The sequence below is a fragment of the Limulus polyphemus genome, unplaced genomic scaffold, assembly GCF_000517525.1.
Source record: "Limulus polyphemus unplaced genomic scaffold, Limulus_polyphemus-2.1.2 Scaffold823, whole genome shotgun sequence".
Classification (NCBI taxonomy): Eukaryota; Metazoa; Arthropoda; class Merostomata; order Xiphosura; family Limulidae; genus Limulus; species Limulus polyphemus.
The window spans coordinates 97,227-121,329 of NW_013666433.1; the positions used below are offsets into that span (position 1 = coordinate 97,227).

The following is a 24,103-nucleotide window of genomic DNA, read 5'->3' on the forward strand; positions in this document are numbered from 1 at the left end:
AACATTCGCGGAGTTCCCCGATTATTCGAGAAATTCACCACGCATGCTCCCAGCGTCACGTAACTTCCGCCGTCTTACAGTATTTATTGAGGATTTCTTTGGTTTGAAATATTCGAGGGAAGCTACTCAAGAGCTGTCTGTGCTAGCCGTTCCTAATTTTGATGGACAGACTAGAGGGATGGCAGCTAGTTAACAGTACCCACTGCCAACTTTTAAGCTACTCTAATCAAATGGTGGAACTTGACCGTCTCTTCTAACGAACCTAAGGCCCGAAGTGCGGAAACCACCTTTGTGGAAAGAGAACGCGAAGCATAGACCCTCGTATCCCCAGTCCAGCACGCTAACTTTAAAGGGCCACACCCGTCTTCTAGTTAATGGGGATTACTGCCTGTATGTCAAGCGAGTTTTCGCGCATGCGTACTTATAGAATCGGAAAACTGCTAAAGAAACAAAATCCTTACAAAGTGAAACTGAACATAAAAAAAATTCACAGTAAAAATGCATACCAAGTTTGGTGTATTTGGATTGATTGTTGCTTAGCAAGATAACATAAAATAAGTTCAGATGGTTGTAGAAACAAATCTGGACAAAGGAATTCAAGAATGTAGAAGTTAAAAACATAAAGAACAAATTGAAAGCTCATTTTTCGATCTTGTAAGAGAGGTACATTCATTTCGCAATTAACCAAAGCTGTGGTTGTTTCTGTTTGGTGCTGTGGTTGTTTCTGTTTGGCGTGTGATTAATAAACGTCTGAACGATCCAGATTTACCCGTGAACTGAAATTTATTGCTTGTGGGAACATAAAAATAGGAAATTTAACTAAGAAACCGATGAATATTATCAAAAATATTCTATACTTAAGCTTTTCATAGGATTAATGAGCCTAATTCTTTGTGTGGTAATTGTTAATCAATTTGTCGTGAAGTTTCAAATGTATAGTGTTGACAATAAGATTTTAATTTTAGTATATTAAGTTGAATGGGTGACATTTAATTCAGAACATTGTAGACTTATAAGGAAATTCTTTTAAAAGGACACATTGAATAGATTTAAAAAGATATGTAAATGGTCAGGTAGATCAATAATTTATTAGATTTTTATTTATTTGTAGGTCAGGCCTGGAGAGCGTGCCTCAAAATGCTAAGGTTCATTATAACTACGCTAACTTAGAAAAGGACTTGGGAAACATTGAACTGTCTAAGAGACACTACAGAACTGCGCTCAGGTAAACATGGATTGAACAATAAACAATGTTTGATGTTAAAGAACTGCGATCAGCTAACCTCGGATCTAACAATAGAACAATATTTGAAACTACAGAACTGCGCTTAGCTAAACTTGGAACAAACAATAGAACAGTGTTTGGTGCTACAGAAGTAAACTAAGCTAAACTTGGATGAAACAACAGAACAGTATTTGGTACTACAGAATTAAACTAAGCTAAACTTGGATCAAACAATAAAACAGTGTTTGACACTAAGCTCAGGTGATCTTGTATGAAACAATAATAATACATTATGCTGCACTACAGAACTGCGCTCATGTGGACTTGAAATGCTTAGAAATGTTTTAAATTTGGCCAAATTAATAATTAAAAAAAGACTTGAAAAATATTTATTATTTTTCGTTTGTTGTTATTTTTACAAAAAATATGTTCTACAGTATGTATATATTTTTGGGATACGTTAATACGACCTGAAGCTCCACATTTGATATCTCTATTACTACCTCAACATAAGCAGAATAATTAGTGAAGGTATTTCCGTTAAAAAAAATGTACTCATGTATTTACTTGATGTTTAACTTCATTAAGTTATCACGTAATTATCTTTAAATCATACTAATAAAACTACAAACTAAGTGAGCGCATTGTCGGTTGGGAAAATATTGTCGTTATTTACAGAAATTGTTATATTTCGTGACAAAACTGTCACGAGAAACGGAAGGTATATGCTAATGCTTTGTAAACGTGGTCTTACTGTATAGTTTAAATTTATATTTGCAGCTTGTGGCCGAGTCACGCCAGCGCACACAACAATCTGGGAACACTACTCACCGATCCAATCGAAGCTGAATATCACTTTAAAGCTGCTATTTCTATAAATCCTTTTCATGCCAGGGCCTACTTCAATCTTGCCAACCTGCACAGGTGAGATATTAATAGATAGTGTCATCTTAGTTTAGCAAACTTTCTCCAATTAAACTAGCAAAGAAATATTTTCCAATATTACCTCTCCCTTATAATAGATGACAACTATTAGCATATAATAACTGATCTTTAACCGTTTTCTTTGACAAGTGTCCAGGTTTCTTTCTTGATCCAATCTTATGTTTTTTAACTGAATAATAATGTCAAAGAAGCGGTCTAGTGTAATTTGCTCAATTAATTGCGAAAGTTCACATAATACTTATCACTAGAATACCTGTAACACACAGTAATTATCACTAGGTTAGCAGGAACACACTTAATACTTATTACTAGAATACCTGTAACACACAGTAATTATCACTAGGTTAGCAGGAACACACACAATACTTATAACTAGAATATAAGAAACTTACATAATACTTATTACTAGAATACCTGTAACACACAGTAATTATCACTAGGTTAGCAGGAACACACATAATACTTATAACTAGAATATAAGAAACTAGGTTAGCAGGAACACACATAATACTTATTACTAGAATACCTGTAACACACAGTAATTGTCACTAGGTTAGCGGGAACACACATAATACTTATTACTAGAATACCTGTAAAACACAGTAATTATCACTAGGTTAGCAGGAACACACATAATACTTATTATTAGAATATAAGAAACTTACATAATACTTATCATTAGAATATCAGGATTGTTAATAACATTAATAATGAGACTTTAAAATGAAAGTCTACCGTATTGTTGCTCTAAAAGTTTAAACTTAAAAGCTTGAGAACTCGGAACTATCAGAAGAAGATTGTGAAATGCTGTGTTTCTTAAAACAATTGTAAATATTTCCCAGACCTCTAAAAGTGAAGCGCCACCTCAAAGTGGAAGAGAAAAAGTTTATATATATAGTTTAGGTATCAAATGAAAACGTAAAGAATAAAACAAACCATACAATTTCATTTTAAATTTGGTGACACATGACAGTTTCGTCCTGTGAAGTGATTAGTTGGCAGTGACACAAGACAGTTTCGTTCTGCGAAGTGATTAGTGAGCACACGACACAGCCATAAGCAAAGATGTAAAATGTTTAATTAATCTGCGTGCAAAAGATTTCTAAAAAATGTAAATTTGCATGGTTATTTTCTGTTTTATTCAGTAACCTATTTCTGATCATATTAACTCTGAGGAGAAAAAAGGACATTGTAAGCCAAGACTAACTACTCTTAGGTTTATTTACTATTATAATATATTTCCATTGTCATTCTTAATTTTCTTTAGGCCTAATCTTCTAAATTTCAGTTTTTCCAACTTCAAAGTTCTCAAACTCTTACCTAACTCTACGTTTTATTTTCAGATTAAATTAGAATTTAACTCTGGCTTTACATTTCAAGGTTTGTAAACCCAAAACTATTTTAGCAGTTTTTGTCTCTTCTATTTCTAAGAGAAGTTTCAAGATATAAAAGAGACAATAAAAATGTAATAAAAAACCAACACCTGGTGAGACAGATTAATGTTCATGTGCAATTACATGTAAACACATAGATAAATATAATAGATATAAAGAGCATCATTTTCTAATTAGCTTTGAAAATTCAAAATGAAGCACTAAGCCTCAAACAATGTTATTTTAGATTCGTTCGTTGAGGGAAGATTGAAACACTGTCGACTTTTAAAGAAAGGAATAGCTTTTCTTGTAAAGTTGGATAAAACTTGATAGAGTGGTACACCACATTAAAAAATAATAATACAAATATTTTATTGAAGACTATCTTTATAGTTGTAAGAAACAAAAATAGTAATTTTCTTAAAATTAAAGTTCAAAGCTACTTGGAAAAAAAGTCCAGTGCTATGCATGTTTATTTCATTCTGGTTTCAGTAAGCAGGATAAGAAAGAAGAAGCGGAAGCCTACTTGAAACAAGCTATCGACATAGATCCAGGTTTTGCTGAAGCTTACTCTGCTTTAGCTTCTCTTTATGCCGACCTTGGTCATATGATCGATGCAGAAAAGCTCCATCTAGTGGCGCTTAGTATAAGTCCACACAACGTCGATGCTCTTAATAATTATGGCGTTTTTATCCAGAGTTTAGGTTAGTACATTGAATACTATTGAAACCTTGATTCCGAATTATTTCAATTAATAAAGTTAAAGCAAAAATATTTTTTGACTATTATTCGAGTCGGTATATTTTATATTTATATAATGAAAAATATTGAAATTAACAGTACTGGGTTATGGAAACACATTTTGTCAAGGCGAAATAAAATAGGATATGTAAATAATAACTTGTAATAACGGAATAGATTAGAAAATAATTATTAGGTTATGCATTTTTTATTCACTAAAGCATTCGTTCGATATCGGTAATAGAAATTATCATGCCTGTGTAGTAATTCATTTTTTCTGAAGAAGTAAAAAATGGAAACTGTAGTTTATGGTCAATTAACATGGCTAGAGAGGCTCGTCAGATTTCATACTTATAAACCAATGAAGTGGAGTCTGAGATCTGGAACATTCAAGACTTAACAGGTTAGTTAATTAAAGAATACATTTAGTAAGCACAATCGGATTTTAATACTGCCTAGTTTCAGTTTTCAGTTCTTCAAAAGAATTTAGAAGTATCTTGGAATGATATATAAACCTTAGCATTACTATACAATAGTAATTCTATATACCTTATCTATACCTTGTTTATTCTTTCCTTTTGGTCAAAATTGAAATATAACTATTAGATTATTATTATTTTATTATCACAAAACTGTAATAATTGTTTTATTTAATAACTTTGTTTTTATAATCAAACTTTCATTTAAATATTTTTATCATCTATAAACTTGTAAATAAAAATGAACATCTATTTTCCAGGTCGTGAAGATGAAGCTGTTGAGTTTTATCAACGTGCTGTTCAGATTAACCCTAACCATACGGTGGCGCTGCTCAATGCAGCGAGGACACTGCGTTCCCTAAAGTATATAGATGAAGCAAAACAATTATATAAAAGGTTTATTATATGAATATAATTCTTTGAATACTTTTTCCCTCTCAAATGAAATAAATGAGCACTTGTTATATCTTTGCTTCATAGTATCTAAATATCCTTATTACGTCTTTGTCGGGTCTGGCATGGCCTGGTGGTGAAGGCGCTTGACTCACAATCTGAATCCCCGTTACCGCACATGCTCACTCTTTCAGTCGTGGGGCGTTATAATGTGACGGGCAATCCCACTATTGATTGGTAGAAGAGTAGCTCAAGGTCTTGCGGTGGGTGACATTGACTAGCCACCTTCCCTCCAGTCTATCACTGCTAAATTAGGAACGGCTGGCGCAGATAGCTTTTATGTTTTTTTGCGCGAAATTCAAACCAAACTACATTATTGAATGTAATGCAAGGAAGAGGTCCGGGCGAACCTGACTCTCCCAGGTCTGCAAATATCTAAATTCCGATGCCGACTGATGATATGGACACCATTTTTGCTTAGGTGCTTCTTATCGATAATATCATAACGCCATCTACGGAACACGGCTTTTTTTATCTTTGAGTGCTCGAAGTTTCAGTGTTGAAACTATATGGAAATATGTGTATAGAATAAAGGTCAAGTTTACGTAGATTAATAAGAGTTTAAATGAGCATTGTTGATAAAGTAAATTTTAACACAATTACATTTGTTGCTCAGTTTATGTTTCATTTTGCAAATAACATTATTCAAAATACCTTTTCTAACGTGGATTCTTTGTTATCATTATTATCATTATTATTTATAGAAAGTGTTCTCTTCCTTTATATCACAGCCGTCCCTAATTTGGAAGGCTAAAAGTATTGTTTGCTTGTTCATTTTTAGCGTAAAGCTACACAATGGAGCCACGGATTTTAGTGCTCTAAGTCCATAAACTTACTGTTGACCCAACGGGGGAAGAAACGCAGCTAGTCATTAGCATCTACCAATCAGTTCTTAAGTTACTCTTATCTGATCCATTATTGGGATTTGACGGTCACTCTTATGTCGAATCCACAGCCTCAAAGTGCAGAGAACGTTTCTGCGGCAACGGATTGGGAACCAAGATCCACGGATTCACAATCCGGACACGCTACGACTAAGCTACGCTCTGCCCGACTAAAATTAAAAAAAAAAAAATTACACACACGATTACCAATCCGAATTCAGGAAGTAGAATCACGTTTACTCTTGCTTTATCTTGGGATTTTAAAGTTTAAAAAACCGATTTGAAATTGTAATCGAAAGTCGTAGAGTAGCGAAGTAGGCTTAGCGATTATGTGCATATTTTTCTCTGAGTTCAAGGAAACGTTTGGGTGTTATATAATTTAGATAAGCATGTATAGATAGTAATAAATAAAGTTTTGTATAATAAATATTTAATATTCAAGAGCGCTATCCAGCTTATTTTATATTCTTAAGTTAGAAAAAAAGAGGAAACTTAACGTGAACACATCTGTTTTCTTCTCTTTGTTAAAATGTAGTTTCTGTATTGAAAAATATTGATTTTATAAAGACTGTTGTATTTCAAAGGCTTTTCTGAAGTTTATCATTTCAAAGAGTAAGCGATGGCATGAAACTTGGAATACTACTGTATATATATATCAGCCTTCAATCATTACTAACCTTTGTTTAAAAAACAGTTTACTATTTTATCAGTTTTGTTTGAAAATACAGAAACAAGAAATATATTAAGACAGGTGGCTCTGTTCTCGTATCTTTTAGAGTTAAACCTAATTCAAATTCTTTTCCACGAGTTCACACAGAACTGGTTAGGCTCCGAAATGAACTACTCTCTTTATATTTGATTGAAAGCAGATCTCAACAGCAACGTGTGTCTCCAGAACTTACGTGTTTTACTAGTACATAAGAAGCTTAGAATAAAGGGTGTAAAAACATTATACGTTCTTCCTACAGAACGTATGCCATGAAAAATACTATCTGTCTATATCTATCTATCTATCTATGAAAACGTCAGGAACACCTGCTTCCTGTGTTACTATAATAAATATATTGAAATTTTCTTGTGAAAAGGTTTATATCTGTAGGTTTGTAAACGCCACGAGCCCGCGTGTTTAATCGCACCCGTCATTAGCAATATTTCATTTACTCTAATCGATACGCCTGCGAACTGGGATATTTTGCTGTTAATTTCTTAGGGATCAAGAAATCTCACATCAAATTTGAAAAAAATAAAAACACGAAAAGAACGAATCTGAGTTATTGTATAAATGAAGGTGGATTGAAACATAAAATAAATATTGTAAACAGTGAAGGAACCTTAAGACACAGTATATGCTGAACTTTTGCATACATAAAAGTATTTTTTATCTTTCTTTTGCTATTGTGTCTGAACGTTTAGAAAATTCTTGGCTCGTTATTTGAAGACTTTTTGATTTGTAATTTAGAAATAAAAACAACGTTATTCGAACGTAGAAACATAATTTCTGCTTTATATTCCACGTTTTCACTAAAACATCGAACTTAGAGTGCCTTTTACGCCGTAATATTCAATAATGTTACGTTATGAGACACATCTCAAGTGTAGTAAAAATATTGTTTAACTGAACAGCCAGAGGACTGAGCGTCTTTGACTCTTGAGAGTTATAAAATCCTGTTGATTTTAATCTGAATTTATTTTGTTTCAGAGCTCTAGAGATAGATGAAGATCCCCAGGTCATGGACAACCTTGGAACTTTGTACCTAAAATCTGGACGTTTTCGGGAGGCTCACAAACTCTACGGCCAATTGATCAATAAACACGAAAGTTATTTGGAAGGAAAAGTACATTATGTAAGAATAAATACGCACCACTGACGTTTTGTTTTATATTTTCAAAGATTCATAATAAGGAAGACACGTAAGCTTTGTTACCAATTCATTTTAATATTCTATCTACATCCAGGTAGACTACCGAACAACTTTGCAAAAACGCTAATATTCAGGAATGTAAAGTGTGTGCGAAGAGGAATGTACAGTGTGTATGAATAGTTGGATTATGCAATCGCTTTCAAATATGTTTAATAATGTTTTATTTCAATGGAAATTCAAAATAAGATTGGCATTCACGGTTTACTGTCCACAATATAACAAAAGAAGTTTGGTACAATTTTTTCGCAGGCGCAGCTCCTGATGCAAGAACGAAGCTTTTACCAGGCCGAAGAGTTATTGTTGTCAGTGCTCAACAACAACGCCACCTACCGAGAAGCATTTCATCAACTTGCCGTGCTCTTCATCCATACAAACAAGACTTCAGAGGTATAAAACTACTTTTAAAGGACATTTTAACTGCTGTCCCTTTCTAGATTGGTTTGTTTTGAATTTCGCGCAAAGCAACACGCGGGCTATCTGCGCTAGCCTTTCCTAATTTAGTAGTGAAAAACTACAGGGAAGACAGCTAGTTCTCACCACCCACTGCCAACTCTTGGGCTGAAAAGGCGAGCATACTTGATGGGATGGGGATTCGAACCCACGACCCTCAGATTGCGAGTCGAGTACCCTAACCACCTAGCCATGCTAGGCCGTCCCTTTATAATCCATGCCACTGCGAAATATATGTTGTACCCTCAAATTTTTTTGTTTATTGTTTACAACCCGTGGGGTGCACATATTGCATAGTGCTTGTTGGGACACTCAGTGTGAAGAAGAACTGACGAAACAAATTTCTTATTTTCTATGTAAGGTACATAAGTAACATCAGCAGTATTAGTGATATTCTTTCAATGTTCATGATATTTTCTTTATTTACGTTCCTACGTGTGCCTCAAGTTTTGGGAACCCTGTAATCGACAAAAGCGATATGGAGCATAAATATTTTTAAAAAACGTGTTTCTAAAACTGGTGTAGTCCTAATGAACCCAATAGGTAATCTAGGGTTACGCTATTTTTAATTCCAAACCAAATATTAGCTTATTCCAAATGGGACTTTAACAGGGAAAGTGCAAGCAAAGACAAAGTATAAAAACAAGAACTTTATTTTATTAGATTTATTACAACTTTCGAAGAAGTAATAGGTATGGTTATTATATATATCTTATACATCATTTACTTATGTGTTTTCCAATCTAACCATATTTTTTATTCTTTTCTTTGTGTCCTAACCACGTAAAATTCGGTAGAAAGACATTAAAAGTAAGGAACCATTAAGTTTTATCACTAGTGGTTTTATTTTTCTTTCTACGTGCCATATTTTATATAAACATTTTAAAAAAATTGAACTTTTTAATGTAAAATCTTCAAGAATGTTATTGCAATTTATTTCATTTGCGTTAATTGTAAGTTAAAAGAAATAAAGCTGAAGAAAACAATACTGTATTCAGTTTGTTTGCAAGAATGGATGTGAGAAATAACAACCCAATAGTACTTGCGAAATCATACCTTATTTTACATCCAAGTGAATGTTTCTCATTATAGTTAACCATAGAACATTGTTTTTTGTTGTTTTTTTGCCTTTATCGACATCATGCACGCAAAATTGCCATTTACACTGTTTGTGATCGTTCATCAGATAACAGAACAGAATAAACATTATATAACAGTGAGAAACCAGAGCGTTTGTTTAAGGAAAGAAACATTGCTGGTTTCAAATTTTGTATCTTGGGGAAGTTTTATTTTTTATTTCTTGTTTATTAAACGATTTGCAAGCAGCGTTTGATAAGAGTTAGTTAGCTAAGGATCTATAGCTAGTGACCCGATTGGCTAATCAATGACATATAAACAGTGACTGTCTTCGCCAATGACGAATAACTAGTGATTTGATTGCTCTAAAATGTATAACGATGATAATATTGGTTAAGAATATATGACAATCGACCAATATGGCTAATTCTATTTAGCAAGTGGTCAAATTAGCTAATAATATTTTTAAATAATGTATACTAACTGATCATACTAATCAATCATACTATTAAATAATGTATACTATATAAAATCATGTAGGGTGGCATGATGTTGCATAAACTCTCTCAGAATGTGTTCCGCCATTCTCAATCAGCACATCATGCCTATCCCTAAATCATTGCAAACGCCATACGTCCCAGACGCGTTAACTGATGCTTGCATTATTCAACACACTGACACGCATTTTATTCAGCTTTACAATTTCTTATTATTAAAGAAGAGAAATAAAAGCAACGCTAAGTTGCGAGAAATGGAATTAAGAAACGCAGTATAATATAATTTTGAAACACCTGTTCCATGTCCAAAATTTCCTGAATAAAACTCGGGCTTCTCAGTGTGCCTCTGATGAAAATTTGTTCCCCTGCGACAAGTATTTTTAAAGATATAATCATTTAAGTTAAAGTTTTTGTTTTACTTTCTAGAGTAAACACAACATCTAATGAATAATTGGAAGTGCTTACTTATGAAGAAATATGTAATAATTCAATGTATATATATAATTAAAGGAAGAACCCCGTTATGCAAAACTTAAAATATGTTGTAACCACAGATATTATATTCTGTATATCCGACAATTCAGTCTATAATCAGAATTCAACTTAGAGTTAATGTTTTATTTTCATTTTAATTATTAAAGTTAAGTCTGAATCGTTTTCATAATTAGTTAGGTTTCAGAACCATGTGTTTCTGTCTATGTTGAAAATTTTCTCAGTTGGTGAAGTCTCTAATATTCCACTGAAACAGGTAACTGACGTATCTGAAATATCGGTTACACTTATCTGCCAAGTTAAGTGTCAGAAGGGAAGTCTCTAACATTCCACCTAAACTTGTAACTGATGTATCTAAACTATTGGTTACACTTAACCTCCAAGTTGCGTGTCAGAGAGCCGATTCCGTGTTGTATAAAAAACTGCTATGACTGACGTAAGGATAATAGCAAAATTGGTTTTACATTTAGGGCCTAGAAAATATACTTCAAGCACTCCGTCTTTGTCACGTGACCGACAAATCCTGCGCTCAACTTTACGTCAGCCATGGTGATCTTATGAAGGACATGGGTGATCTGGAGACTGCAGCACAGGTAATGGTTGAATTGATGATTGATTATAAACAAGGACAGTCAGAAATATAGCTCTGCCTTTATTATAAATTGAAACAGTCACAGGTAGGACAGTCACAAATATAGCACTACCTTTATTATAAGTTGAAACAGTCACAAATATAGCTCTACCTTTATTATAAATTGAAACAGCCACAGGTAGGACACTCACAAATATAGTTCTACCTTTAATATATGTTGAGACAATCACAAGTAGGACAGTCACAAATATATTGCTACCTTTAATATAAGTTAAAACAGTCACAAATAAAGCTCTAGCATTATTATAAGTTGAAACAGTCACAGGTATGACAGTCACAAATATAGCTCTACCTTTATTATAAGTTAAAACAGTCACAAGTCAAACTGACGAGTGGCTTACGAACAGAGACAGTGAAGAGAAAATGATAAGTGAAACGTGGGTCAAACTGCCGATTTTATTATAACTAGGAACAGGCATAGTTCAAAGGGATGCTGTTAATCTAACTAGAGGCTGACATTGGTCAAGCTGGCGATTTTATTATAATTAGAGACAGACGTTGGTTAAAATGAAGATTTTGATAATAGTAGGGATGAATGCCAGTCATATCGATAGTATAACTTAAGTGACTTGTGTAACTATATTCCAGTTGATAAAAAACAAACAAACAGGTTAATTGGTTAGTTTTGATTTGCTTACTCAAAGTGAAGTAACACCGAACTTCTATCGACAGTTCTTATTTAGAGCTTATTCTAATATCTTTATGGTACTCATTGGAATTTTGCGTTTTCTGATCAGAATGAAATTACTCGATCTAGACTTTCCCTGGTGCTGAATTGTATAAACACTTCACAGATAAATCTAAGGCAAGCACATGAGAGCGGATACACCAGAATGGCTTTACGTGTTGATTAGTTGTGCGGAAAAGCTTTATTGGTCACGTGATCGGAAAGCAATTGTGCCACTAGAATTCAAATATTTTGTTTCTGAGGGAGATGTCATACAAGTAACTTTACACTCTTGTCTTTTTTTTAAACATATATATAGAACATTTAAGTACTAAGTGTTTCGCTAGATTTGTCGAGATAATCTTCTAGATGGGTCCTTTCACCTACTGAGAATTTTTGCATAGTGCAAATAGACTTTAACGAATGAATTATTGTCAGTAATGCAAAGTAGTTAGAAACGATAAGAATAATAATTAAATATTTCTATTTAGGATAACAAGTAATAGAAATAAATCTTTATATTTGACATCATCGTAGCTTGCAGAAAAATGTGGAGGATAACTTATTGAATAAAGGAGTAGAAAGAGAAAATAGACACATTTTCTAGACAGGCCAGGAAACTTATGAATTCGGAGTATTATTAGTAAAAAGTGTTGATTTAACATTTTCAGACTGCCAGCAAAACGTTAGATAAGGAAAGAGCCTTCCTTTGGAAACGACGTCTATATCACATGACAGTTCAAGTGATACTGACGCTAAGTGATTGCTTTTTCCACGATTTAGGACATGTAATTTTTACTTTTTGTTTACTAAAAGAACTGGATGGCGAATCGCCATATAATATGTTTTCACAAAGTTAAATCGCTCTTTTTTGTGTTTGTTTTTCATAACTATTAATGATCTAACTTGTAACCATAGCAACAGCATCTTTGATGCAATCGCTTTTCAACCTCTTCCTCTTCAATTAAGTTTTGTCCCTGACACCATTTTCCAAAGGCGTTTCGCAAAAGTAGCAAGACAGTGACTTGGGCACAGAATAAACTGACATAGTTGTAAAATGAGCAGTTCGCGCTGTTGACCATCAAGGGAAGTAGTCATCTGAGTTTCCTTCTTATTCTGCCGATGAAAAGCTTTATGACGTTATACTAAAGCGAATTTATCCGAGGAACAAAAACAAATTATCCGTACACATGATATATATGTACACGATATAAATAGGCTGTTATTTACAGAAATGAATTAGAATAGATAACATTATGGGAGCTTAATTAAAGTCTGTTACATATATAACCTGTATAAAAGCCAGTGTATGTCACGTCACGCTTGACTTCTCGAAATAGGAGGAGTCATAAAGCCAAATGCATTTATCAAGATGGAATAGTTCAATTGAGGTCTGCCAATTACGATTTTAGTGACGGGGGTGCAAGGTCTCCGTGAGTGGGTGGGGTGCCATGAAATCTTATAAGTGTAGTGAGTGTTGGTATAATAAGCCTAAAGTAAAGACTTAGTATTGGATCACCTAGTCTAGAGCCAAGTGCATAAAATTTATCATGAAAGTAAAAATATCGATTTAATTTTAAACTTCAATCGTTTCTGAATTAAGCTATTTTATGTTATATCACCAACGTTTTTAATAAAAGAACAAACCTCTTTAATCAACGTAGACTTTAAATTAAAAAATCAACAAATATTTTTCCAGTTTCGTTGTCTATACATTTCATTTTATACTTTCAGTACATAGCTTAACAACAATATTAGGCTCTACATTTGTTGCTAAGCAACATGACATAAAAACAATTATTGGAAGTAATGTTACCGAAACGCAATGGCTTTTCTATATATTAAAAGTTGTTAACCTAACTGACTTTTACCAATAATTATTTTATGAATACGCCACGAATTCATTTCACGAATGATCTTAGTTTTGATTGGTTCACAAAGGAATTTACCGACGTTTGACTGCCCCCACTGCACTTTTCTGCCTCTTTGTTGGTCAAGCTTGATTTCGCAAAATATATTTATTTTAGTTAGCTATGAAATGTGAGGTGAGGGTATACTATGGTATTTCTTATTACTTTATTTTTTACTTATTCTTTTATTTTTGACGAGCTATACGCTAATATATATATATACAACCTAGTTTTTTGATTAGCGAAAAAAATAAAAGTAATTGTATGTGTATTCATAACTTCATAGTCAAATTACGAAACTAACCGGTAAAATAATTAGATTCAACAAATATATGTACAAATAGTTGATGATAAATCGTCTCAGAAAGGGTTACTCGGTGGTTTAAACAAGGATGTGTATTCTGAATAGTTTTTCACTCTGTTGTGTATATATAATTTAACGCTAATTGATATATATATATATATAAACGCTAGATACGACGTGCACGGGTCCAGTATTGACTTTTCATGGTGTATTATTTTCACGTTTGCTTTTCGATAAACCTGAATAACAAAAGTATCATATTATACCTTATTATTTGAGGAACAAGTAAAGCATACCTTTTGATTGTTTCGTTCCCCTAATAAGCAAGTCGTGACACGTTTAGGAAACCTTATATTTATAGAAGCGTGCACAGTGTGTTATAATAATTTCAGTTATTTCTGCTGTATTTTCACATTATTGGATATTTAGGATATATCGTTGTAAACAGTAATTCGGTAGAAAATTCTACTTTGAGTTTTGTTATTGAACCGGTTCTAAGAAAATAACCAGTTATTTAAAACATTTCGTACCAGTTCAGTAGAGATACATCCGGGTCACAAAAGGCTTATTAAAGACCATTTATGGCCCATTAAGCGACATAGATTACAGTAGTTAAAGAAAATGATATGTTATCAGCTGGGACACTTAAACTGGTTCGCAAACTGAGCTCAGATAGAATAAAAACGGGCGAGTGAAACACAAACAGTAAATTTGTTTGACAAAAACGAACGAAACATTAGTGATGATACTTGAATAAATCTTCTTATGCATAAGCCAGCTCAAGAGACTTAAGTTAACAACTGGCACGAAGGATTGTTTACTTCAAACCACGAGATTTCGTAAAAAATTAAAAAATTATACATACACACAGATACATATTTATAAATAATAATAGATAAAGCTATATTCTCTCGTTAGACTACCTAAAAAAGATAGAATAAAAACCTTTGATCTAGCAAGAAGCTCTGAGACTCAAAAGTGTCAAATAACTTCAATATTATAATTTGTTGTCACGTATTTATCACAGCTTGTCTTTGTTTCTGTAATTTAACAGCTAGATTTCCATCCGCACTTTCCGACGTGGATTAGAAGAAACCAATAAACTACTTTATGAAACGAAATATAAAACTAAGATTGTTTGTTTGAAGTTAAGCACAAAGCTACACAACTGGCTATCTGTGATCTGCCTACCACTGTTATCGGTTTCTAGCGTTGTAAGCTCGCAGACATACCGCTGTGCCACATAACTAGATAGATAGATAGATGGACGAACGGGCAGACAGGCAGCCGGATAGAAAACTAAATTTCTAATTAGGTTTTTATTACTTCTACATAGAACCTATACAGGAAGCATGAAATTAATCTCTAATATCACATGCTTTAAACATGCAACGAAATAATAACAATAGCAATGTACTTACACGATTTTTGTTTATAAGTTGTTTTTAATATATGTCAACTTTACAAACATCTGTTTCTATTTATGATTGTTTTAATTTTCTTCACTGATAACAAGCCTAAGGAAGTGTCCTGATTTGTTGGTATTATTTTCAGAGCTACAGTCTGGCAATACAACTTGACCCAGAGATATGCCATGCCCACTTAAACCTTGGTGTAACTTATCATCTTCAGGTAAACTAGAAGGGTCAGACAAAACTCATTTTATTGTTTATGTGTGTGTGTGTGTGTGCGTAACTGAATCATGGCTTTATCGTTTGTACTCTGCCATGAATGTTAAGGCTAATTAAGTATTTGTTGCTTGATGATACGGCTGAACTGCTAAGATAAGAGTGTATATTCCTGTTCCTTTGTTTCTATAGTAACTTGCCAGTTTAGTTGTTAAGGAGAATATATGCTCTCTGTTTTCATCAAAGTAAATTTTATTTGATTTAAATATTAATAAATGATATATTTTGTATTCCACACCACGTGATTCGAAAAGTAGCTGACCGACCCATTTTGAATTCAGAAAATAAGTCAACATTATACAATACAATTATTTTTATAATCAGTGTTTGAAAGACTTATCGTTCCCGAGATTTAAAATTACAGTATTCTAGCTTATGTGAAGCCATGCAAACTTTACAAACTTAAACCATATTTACGTATATTCTTGTTCGAAAATAATAATTGGAATCAGGGCTCGTAAGCCTCTTAAGATCTTTTCAAATTGTTTCCTAAGTTACTATACTTAAAATAAAACTTAATAATCCTTAAGCTGTTTCACAAATCTGTCTTAGGAACATCTTGTCTGAAAACGACTTAAGAAGTATCTTAAAAACACAATGTGTCGGGAATATATCGATTTTTACATCAAAATGGATGGTCAATTGTGTTAAATATGCCCTAATGTTGTAAAAGTTTATATTTCATAAATATAACGTATTCTTCTTTGTTATTCATGTTATTATGTTCAGTTAATAGAAGAAAAGTGATAATTCAAAACACTATAAGTCATAACATTTTTAAAAAAAATTGTTAGTCTCACCGATCATTGATCACTTTTTTTTCTCCTGTTTTTTCAGTTACAAAAATATTTTATTTAAAAACAATTTTAAATATTTTTATATCATAACAGGTAGGTAAACAACGATTTATAAGTATAAGGAAGAGTTTTATTGATGATGGAACATACTACATCTTTCGAGACAGAACACTGATATCCTGAAGAAGACAGACTAATGTTCTGTCGAAACATATAGTATGTTTCACCAGCAATAAAATTTTTCTTTATGCTTATAAATCGCTCTTTTCTCTCCCGTTATTATATTAGCATATCGTGCTTCCTTCTTCAAATATATCTATGTAATGTATGTTGCAATAAAAAATAATTATCATATGAAATTTTTGGTGGCTCTCGTGTTTAGTTCTACCTATTTACCTATCGCTAAGTTAGGAAATACCTTTAAAAGGTTCGTAAAATATGAGACATTTTGTGAATCAATCTTAGGAAAAAGGTTTTTCGAAGTTATTTCTTAGGAACTATTTCTTTCATAAAATGTTTTCGTAAAACTTGTCCCAAATATCTTTTTTACATTACAAGAGGAAATGACATCTTTATCATATTACAATGTTAGATTTTCGTTCACCGTGTTTCTGCGTTATAACGCTGGCATTTGTCTCAATTTATAAAATGTTTTATTTTGCGTTACATGGTTCGTGTTACTGGTTCTGTCACTGTACATGATCGGTACATAAAAGTGAAAACTAGCTGAATAAACAGTATATGTAAATTCTGGGGTAAAATGTATCCGTGTAGGAGTAGTTAATTTATGATAATCTGATGTAAGAGAGCTATTAGCTAATTATATGTGGAGTTTTCTAATATTTTACAGGGTTGGTACCTGGAAGCTCTTAAACATTACCAAACAGCCCAGACCTTAGATCCACAGAATCCTGTGGTTTTAGAGAACCTAGAGAAGCTGAAGAAAAAAATGTGGAAAAAGTCAGCGCTTGAATGTAATGAAGAAAGTAAATTTTGTAGAACCTGGTGAAGTTTCGATTCATGTAATGTTTACACTATTGTGTCGTTTAAAACGGATTACGTTACAGCATAATAAAGTGAGAAAAACTTGAGAAAATTTAAGTTAATGTGAAATTTAGATCTGGCAAAGTCCCGAAACTGACAAGAAAAAAACCGTTTAAGGTGAAAAATTCCAAAATGGCTAAACTAATGAAGATGATAACATTTATAAACTGGTGATGATTAGAATTTGGTGGAGGGAATAACATAGTAAAATGAAGAGCCAAATACAGCGTTAAATGTGGTAAAATGGAGAACTTAGTAGAGAGAAGTTGATAAAGTGGAAAATCAGATGATCAGCAGAGCATAACGATGGTTAAGATTTGCTGAAATTAATAATTGTTAAATGAATAACCTAGTAAACAAATAACTTGGGGAAGTAAACAGCGAGGTTTATTTGGAACCTGATGATATGAAAAGCTAAGTAAAGTGAAGAAGCTGCAATCTTGAAAAATGTAATGATTAGAGGTTATTGAAGTATATATATATATATTAGTATAAAGAGGAATCTGATACTGATTAGGAACTGATGATACGAAGAGCTCAGTATAGTGAAGAAGCTGGTTTGTTGACGAACGTGTTGATAAGAACCTTGTGAAGTGTACATACTTTTATAAAGAGTAATCTAATGCTGACTAGTACTTAATGAAATGAAAAACTTAGTAAAGTGAAGAAGCTGGCGAAGAACCTGATGAAGTAAATATATTGGTAAGATTAAGAATCTGGTGGAGTAAACACAATGAAGTACAGAACTAAGCATTTACGAAATAAAATGATGGTGAACCTAACCCAACTTTCATTAGAACTTGACGAAAAAATAAACTTAATAAAGTGAATAACCCCGATAGAGTAAATAAGTGTGATTAGTGATGAGACAAGTCAAAGTAAGAATCTTGGAAGAAAATATTGTGTTGTTTATTTGTTTGTTTGTTTTCCTTTGCACTTGTTTCCAACAGACTGGAAGATTGAGTTCCTAAGAAAATGGACATGGTAAACAAATATAGTTCTATTCGAGTGTGATGTTTATTGTTTTCAGTAAAGATTTCCGCGTGTTTCCAAAACACTTGGGAACTTATATGATTCACTAGTGGACTTGCTGTCTATGCAACCAACTTCAGTCACATGTAAGTGTCATGTTCGATGTAGTAATACTATATGAACAATGATAAATAAATGTTTACCCAAAATATTTTGGAAACTTTTGTCATCAATCAAATATATCTTCTAATTCACCCGAGTTTCATACTCTGCCAAGAAAATCTAGTGATCGCTAGATGTGCCTGATTCTTCCTGGCATTTCGTTGTACAGTATACGTTGAGCTGCCCACACGTAGGTGTATTTAGTTCATCCTTATCTGCCTGCCAATCCGTTGTGACTTGTCTACGTAATATGTCTATCGACGTCTGTATTTGATGTACCCTTTTCTGTCTATCAATAAATGTATTTAATGTATCTTGTCTGTCTGTCGGTATCTTTGTTTAATTTACCATATTCTGTCTATCGGTGTCTGTGATTAGGGTACTCTTTCTGTTTGTCAATATCTTTGTTCAGAGGACCTTGTCTGTTTGTCGGTATCTGTGTTTATTATGATTTGTCTGTCTGTCGGCATCCGTGTTTATAGTACTTTGTCTGTCTATCTATCTCTGTTTAGTTTACTTTACTATCTACAAATACGTTTTTAATGTACTTTGTCTGACTAACGGTATCTGGATTTAGTGTACTTGTCTGTCTGTCTTTATCTGAGTTTAGTGTACTTTGTCTGTGTTTAGTTTACTTTACTATCTACAAATACGTTTTTAGTGTACTTTGTCTGACTAACGGTATCTGGATTTAGTGTACTTGTCTGTCTGTCTTTATCTGAGTTTAGTGTACTTTGTCTGTGTTTAGTTTACTTTACTATCTACAAATACGTTTTTAGTGTACTTTGTCTGACTAACGGTATCTGTATTTAGTGTATCTGGTTTGTTTGTCGATATTTGTGGTTTGATTATCTTGCTCGTCTATAATATCTGTGTTTAATACACCCTTGTCTGTCTATCAACACATGTGTTTAATTTATCCTGTTTGTCTATGTTGTTCATATTTAACGTTGCCTTGTCTCTCTGTGTTTAGTTTACCTACAACTTCTACAGAGAGTTGTGTTTACTCCATTTTAGATAACAAGAAGTAAATTTAGTTTACTTTGGGTTAAAAACCAGGAGTTAGGTTTTCTACCTTAGTATATCTGATTTTAGTTAGGTTTAGCCTACACTAGTATGTTTTACACCGGTATGTTTTAGCCTACACTAGTATATTTTACACCGGTATGGTTTAGCCTACACCAATATATTTTACACCGGTATGGTTTAGCCTACACTAGTATGTTTTACACTGGTATGGTTTAGCCTACAGCAATATATTTTACACTGGTATGGTTTAGCCTACACTAGTATGTTTTACACCGGTATGGTTTAACCTACACTAGTATGTTTTACACCGCTATGGTTTAGCCTACACTAGAATGTCTTATACCGGTATTGTTTAGCCTATAATAGAATGTCTTGCACCAGTTAGGTTTAGCCTGCACCTGTATGTGTTTCACCAGTTAGGTTTAATCTATACTAGTATGTTTTACACCAGTATGGTTTAGCTTACACCAAGATGTTTTACCACGGCATGGTTTAGCCTGCACTATTATATTACACCAGTTAGGTTTTGCCTACACTGGTACGTTTTACACCGGTATGGTTTAGCCTACACTAGTATGTTTAACATTAGCTGAGTTTAAACTACATTAGTATGTTTTACACCGGTATGGTTTAGCTTACACCAAGATGTTTTACCACAGCATGGTTTAGCCTGCACTATTATATTACACCAGTTAGGTTTTGCCTACACTGGTACGTTTTACACCGGTATGGTTTAGCCTACACTAGTATGTTTAACATTAGCTGAGTTTAAACTACATGAGTATGTTTTACACCGGTATGGTTTACAATAGTTGTGTTCATCCTACTCTAGTATGTTTAACATTAGCTGAGTTTAAACTACATGAGTATGTTTTACACCGGTATGGTTTACAATAGTTGTGTTCATCCTACACTAGTATGTTTAACATTAGCTGAGTTTAAACTACATGAGTATGTTTTACACCGGTATGGTTTACAATAGTTGTGTTCATCCTACTCTAGTAGGTTTGCACCAGTTAGATTTAATCTACACTAGTGTTACTGACAATAGTTGGACTCAGTCTTTACTAGTATGTATGTATGGCAAGTGGTAGTTATGTAAACTGTTATTTATTCTGTCTGTTTGTAGTGTTTTTCTTCTTTCTCAGACATTTGTTGATTGTATATTAATATGCTGTTTATTGATAGTATGTTACATTTTTCATAGACTGTCTAGTGATTGCCGTAGTACATACTTAGTAGACAATCTATTGGTAGATATGTTTAATGTTCTAGCCTGCAGATCGATACACCTGTATAGCCTACCCTGACCATGCCTTCTGTAGGTGTGTTTAGTCTACACTGGCCTGTTTTCCTGTAAATGTGTTTGTCGAGGTCTGACCATGCATTCCTGGTGGTAAGCATATTTATCCTTGTCTGATATGTCGAATCTGCCCTAATGTGCTTACCGGTAAGATTTGTTGAATCCACCATGACCTACCTTCCTCAATGTGCGTTTAGTCTTGCCTCTTTTTGTTTAGTTTATTCTTCTGAGCTCTACAGTAGGAGTACTCAGTATACCATACCATTGCCAACCGGTATTCATATTTATATATATTACATAGGACTTTTAAGAAATACCCTGATTAAAAAGAAAAGATAAAACCAGAAAACGTCGAGACCAATTTCATTTCTTATTTCTTTCCTTCCTAAAAGTAAATAAAATTTAAATATCATATAATAGTTAACTATTAAGATCAGTTCGCTGTCTGTACACAGTACGTTGTAGATATATTCAAAGTAATTTTTTCTATAAAACATGTTTCTAGTGGGGGGATCGACTATCTCCTTACATCTAATCAATTTCTCTCTGTTAGACTTGCGTGGTGAAACCGGTAATGAATGTAATAACAATTTACCGATTCTTTGTCCATCAAGGTTTTTATATTCGCAACTACTGACTTCATGGAGACCACATTTCCGCAACAGTAAGGAAATGAGCACGAATACAGAGGAGCGCGAATAACGCATAACTAAAATATTCTTTTGCCTATCTTCATCATTCGTTTATATATATAGTTTCATTCTTAGCTTGTCGCTTTCTCTTATGCTCTAAAAGAACGGTCTTTATCTTCATTGATCTTAATTATCTTTTAATTATGATGGCGATGACTGTGACCCTGTCTTCATATATCTTAATCATTTTATAATTATGATAACGACTATGATAAGCCTACGAACATTTTGTTCTTATCGCGCTGTTTTTTACAGTATAGGCGATCATATACATTGCATTTCTGTGCTGTTTCGGCGAGTATAGACTTGTGTAGCCTTGAAAGACATAATTATATACACGATACACAGAATAGTTTTCAGCCTTAATAACTACTAATCTCTATTAAATATCATATATATCAATTCAAATAGTCCATTGTCAGTCCCATAGCAACAAGATAAACGAAAAGAGTCCATTATTAATTCGAAAGCAACAAATCAAGTAGTAGAGTTCATTCTAAGTCCCAAAGCAACAAAAACGAAAAACGTATAATGCTATTCTAAGAGCTACAAGAATTTTATCAATGTATGCAGATGACCAACGTTAGAATTCTTCGTTAGGCTTAACAGTCTGAAGTTTTTTTTCTTGTTTTATTTGTTATATACCAAACATAATAATTTTCTTTAAAGCCAAGAACAACCAACATTTTCTAGTATTATATGTATATAATTTACCGACATGAAAACTCCGTTATTCTAATACCAACCAAAGTTTTCTCAATACTTTGTATTGTACCGGCATCAAAACTTCGTTACGCCAATAGCAACAAAGGTTTTCTCAGCACTTTATGTTATAATATGACGACATGAATAATTCTTCGTTGGGTCAACAGCAACTAAAGTTTTCCCAGGACGTTATATTATAACAAAACTACACAAAGAATTATTTGTGGAGCCGACAGCAACCAAAATTTTCCCAATACTTCATATTATGCTACACCGACATCGAAATTTCGTTAGGCAAATAACAACCAATATTTTTTCATGATTTTATATGATAATGTTACGACAGCGGAAGTCAAGTGACGCTGGTAACAAGTGATGAGCTTCTAGAAGGGTACTCATGAAGGCTCGAGTGTTTGCCAGACGCCCTCTATTTTAATGTTGTTACGACAGCGGAGGTCACGTGACGCTGGTAACACGTAATGAGTATCAAGAAAGATCGAGGAACTTGTCGAACATCCTAGCGGTTGCTAGAATGGCTCTCTTATAGTATAAAACCCGGCAAATAAAGTGACGGCAACAACTGAATAGCAGACAGAGAGATTGAAGATTTAGACAGACAATTGAGTCAAGCGCGGTAGTAAGTAAAGTGCGTGAATCGTTCGTTGAAAATTATAGCGTGTGTTTAAGTTAAAGGGACTGTGGAAATTAAGTGTATTGCAAAGTTGAATTGAGAAAGAATAAACTAGTTTTATTTGATAAAGGACTTGTATCGCTGAAGTTCTTCGGAAAGAATTTTTACGAGTAATTAACTAACGACCAGAGATGTAACAAATTGATGTCAGAAGTGGGATTTAAAAAAAAAAAAAGATGGAAACGAGAAGCGGCAAATCAAACTATAGCTTAGCAGATTTGATGGCAGCAATACAAGAACAACAAAAGAAACAAGATGAACGAGAAAATAAACAAGAAGAGAGATTACAGCAGTGGTTGGAGGAAAAAGAAAAGAAACAAGAAGAACGAGAAAAGAAACAAGATGAAAGGCTACACCAGTGGTTGGAGGAGAAAGAAAACAAACAAGAAGAGAGACTACAGCAGTGGCAACTGGAAAAAGAAAGGAAACGGGAAGAAAGTTTCCAACAGTTGCGGGAAAGTCAGCAGCAACTACAGGGAAGTCAACAACAGTTGCAAGAAGTACAAATGGAAAACATTAGTAAATTCTATAATGAATTAGATACATTGAAGGACGATTTACTGTCTTTTACACCAGGAGGATATATTAACCATGAACCTAATCAGCCCCAGACAACAGGAACTTTCTTCCAGACCCGGCAGTTAAACCCTAATGCAAACATATTCAGTCCTGCCAGAAGTCAGATTCCAGACATGATTGTCAGCAATAGGGGTGATCTAGTACGAAGGAAGCCACAGGAATTCGATGGGAAGGCACCGTGGGAAGCATATAGACCACAATTCGAGCTTCTGGCAGAAATGGATGGATGGACAGAGAAACAGAAAGCAGTATATCTGGCAACGACGCCTCGTATAGCTTTGCGCGAAATTCACAATAAACCAATCCATGATGCCAGTTCGTTATTAAGCATATAGCAACCATAGATGTTCTCTGTGTTCTACTCGTGTGT

The 24,103-nt window shown here is 33.5% G+C and overlaps 1 protein-coding gene across 1 annotated transcript in view; it reads left to right on the forward strand.

Moving 5' to 3' along the window:
• LOC106460724 (transmembrane and TPR repeat-containing protein 1-like) overlaps positions 1-18,793 on the forward strand; it is a 74,817-nt gene extending 56,024 nt beyond the window's left edge. Inside the window, exons 9-17 of the mRNA XM_022387501.1 lie at positions 1,112-1,225; positions 2,006-2,149; positions 4,036-4,247; positions 5,024-5,159; positions 7,800-7,944; positions 8,272-8,409; positions 11,009-11,131; positions 15,626-15,703; positions 17,407-18,793. Coding sequence (XP_022243209.1) covers positions 1,112-1,225; positions 2,006-2,149; positions 4,036-4,247; positions 5,024-5,159; positions 7,800-7,944; positions 8,272-8,409; positions 11,009-11,131; positions 15,626-15,703; positions 17,407-17,565 — 1,249 coding nt within the window. The 3' untranslated portion in view covers positions 17,566-18,793. The remainder of the gene's footprint in view (positions 1-1,111; positions 1,226-2,005; positions 2,150-4,035; positions 4,248-5,023; positions 5,160-7,799; positions 7,945-8,271; positions 8,410-11,008; positions 11,132-15,625; positions 15,704-17,406) is intronic.
• The last annotated feature ends 5,310 nt before the right edge of the window (positions 18,794-24,103 follow it).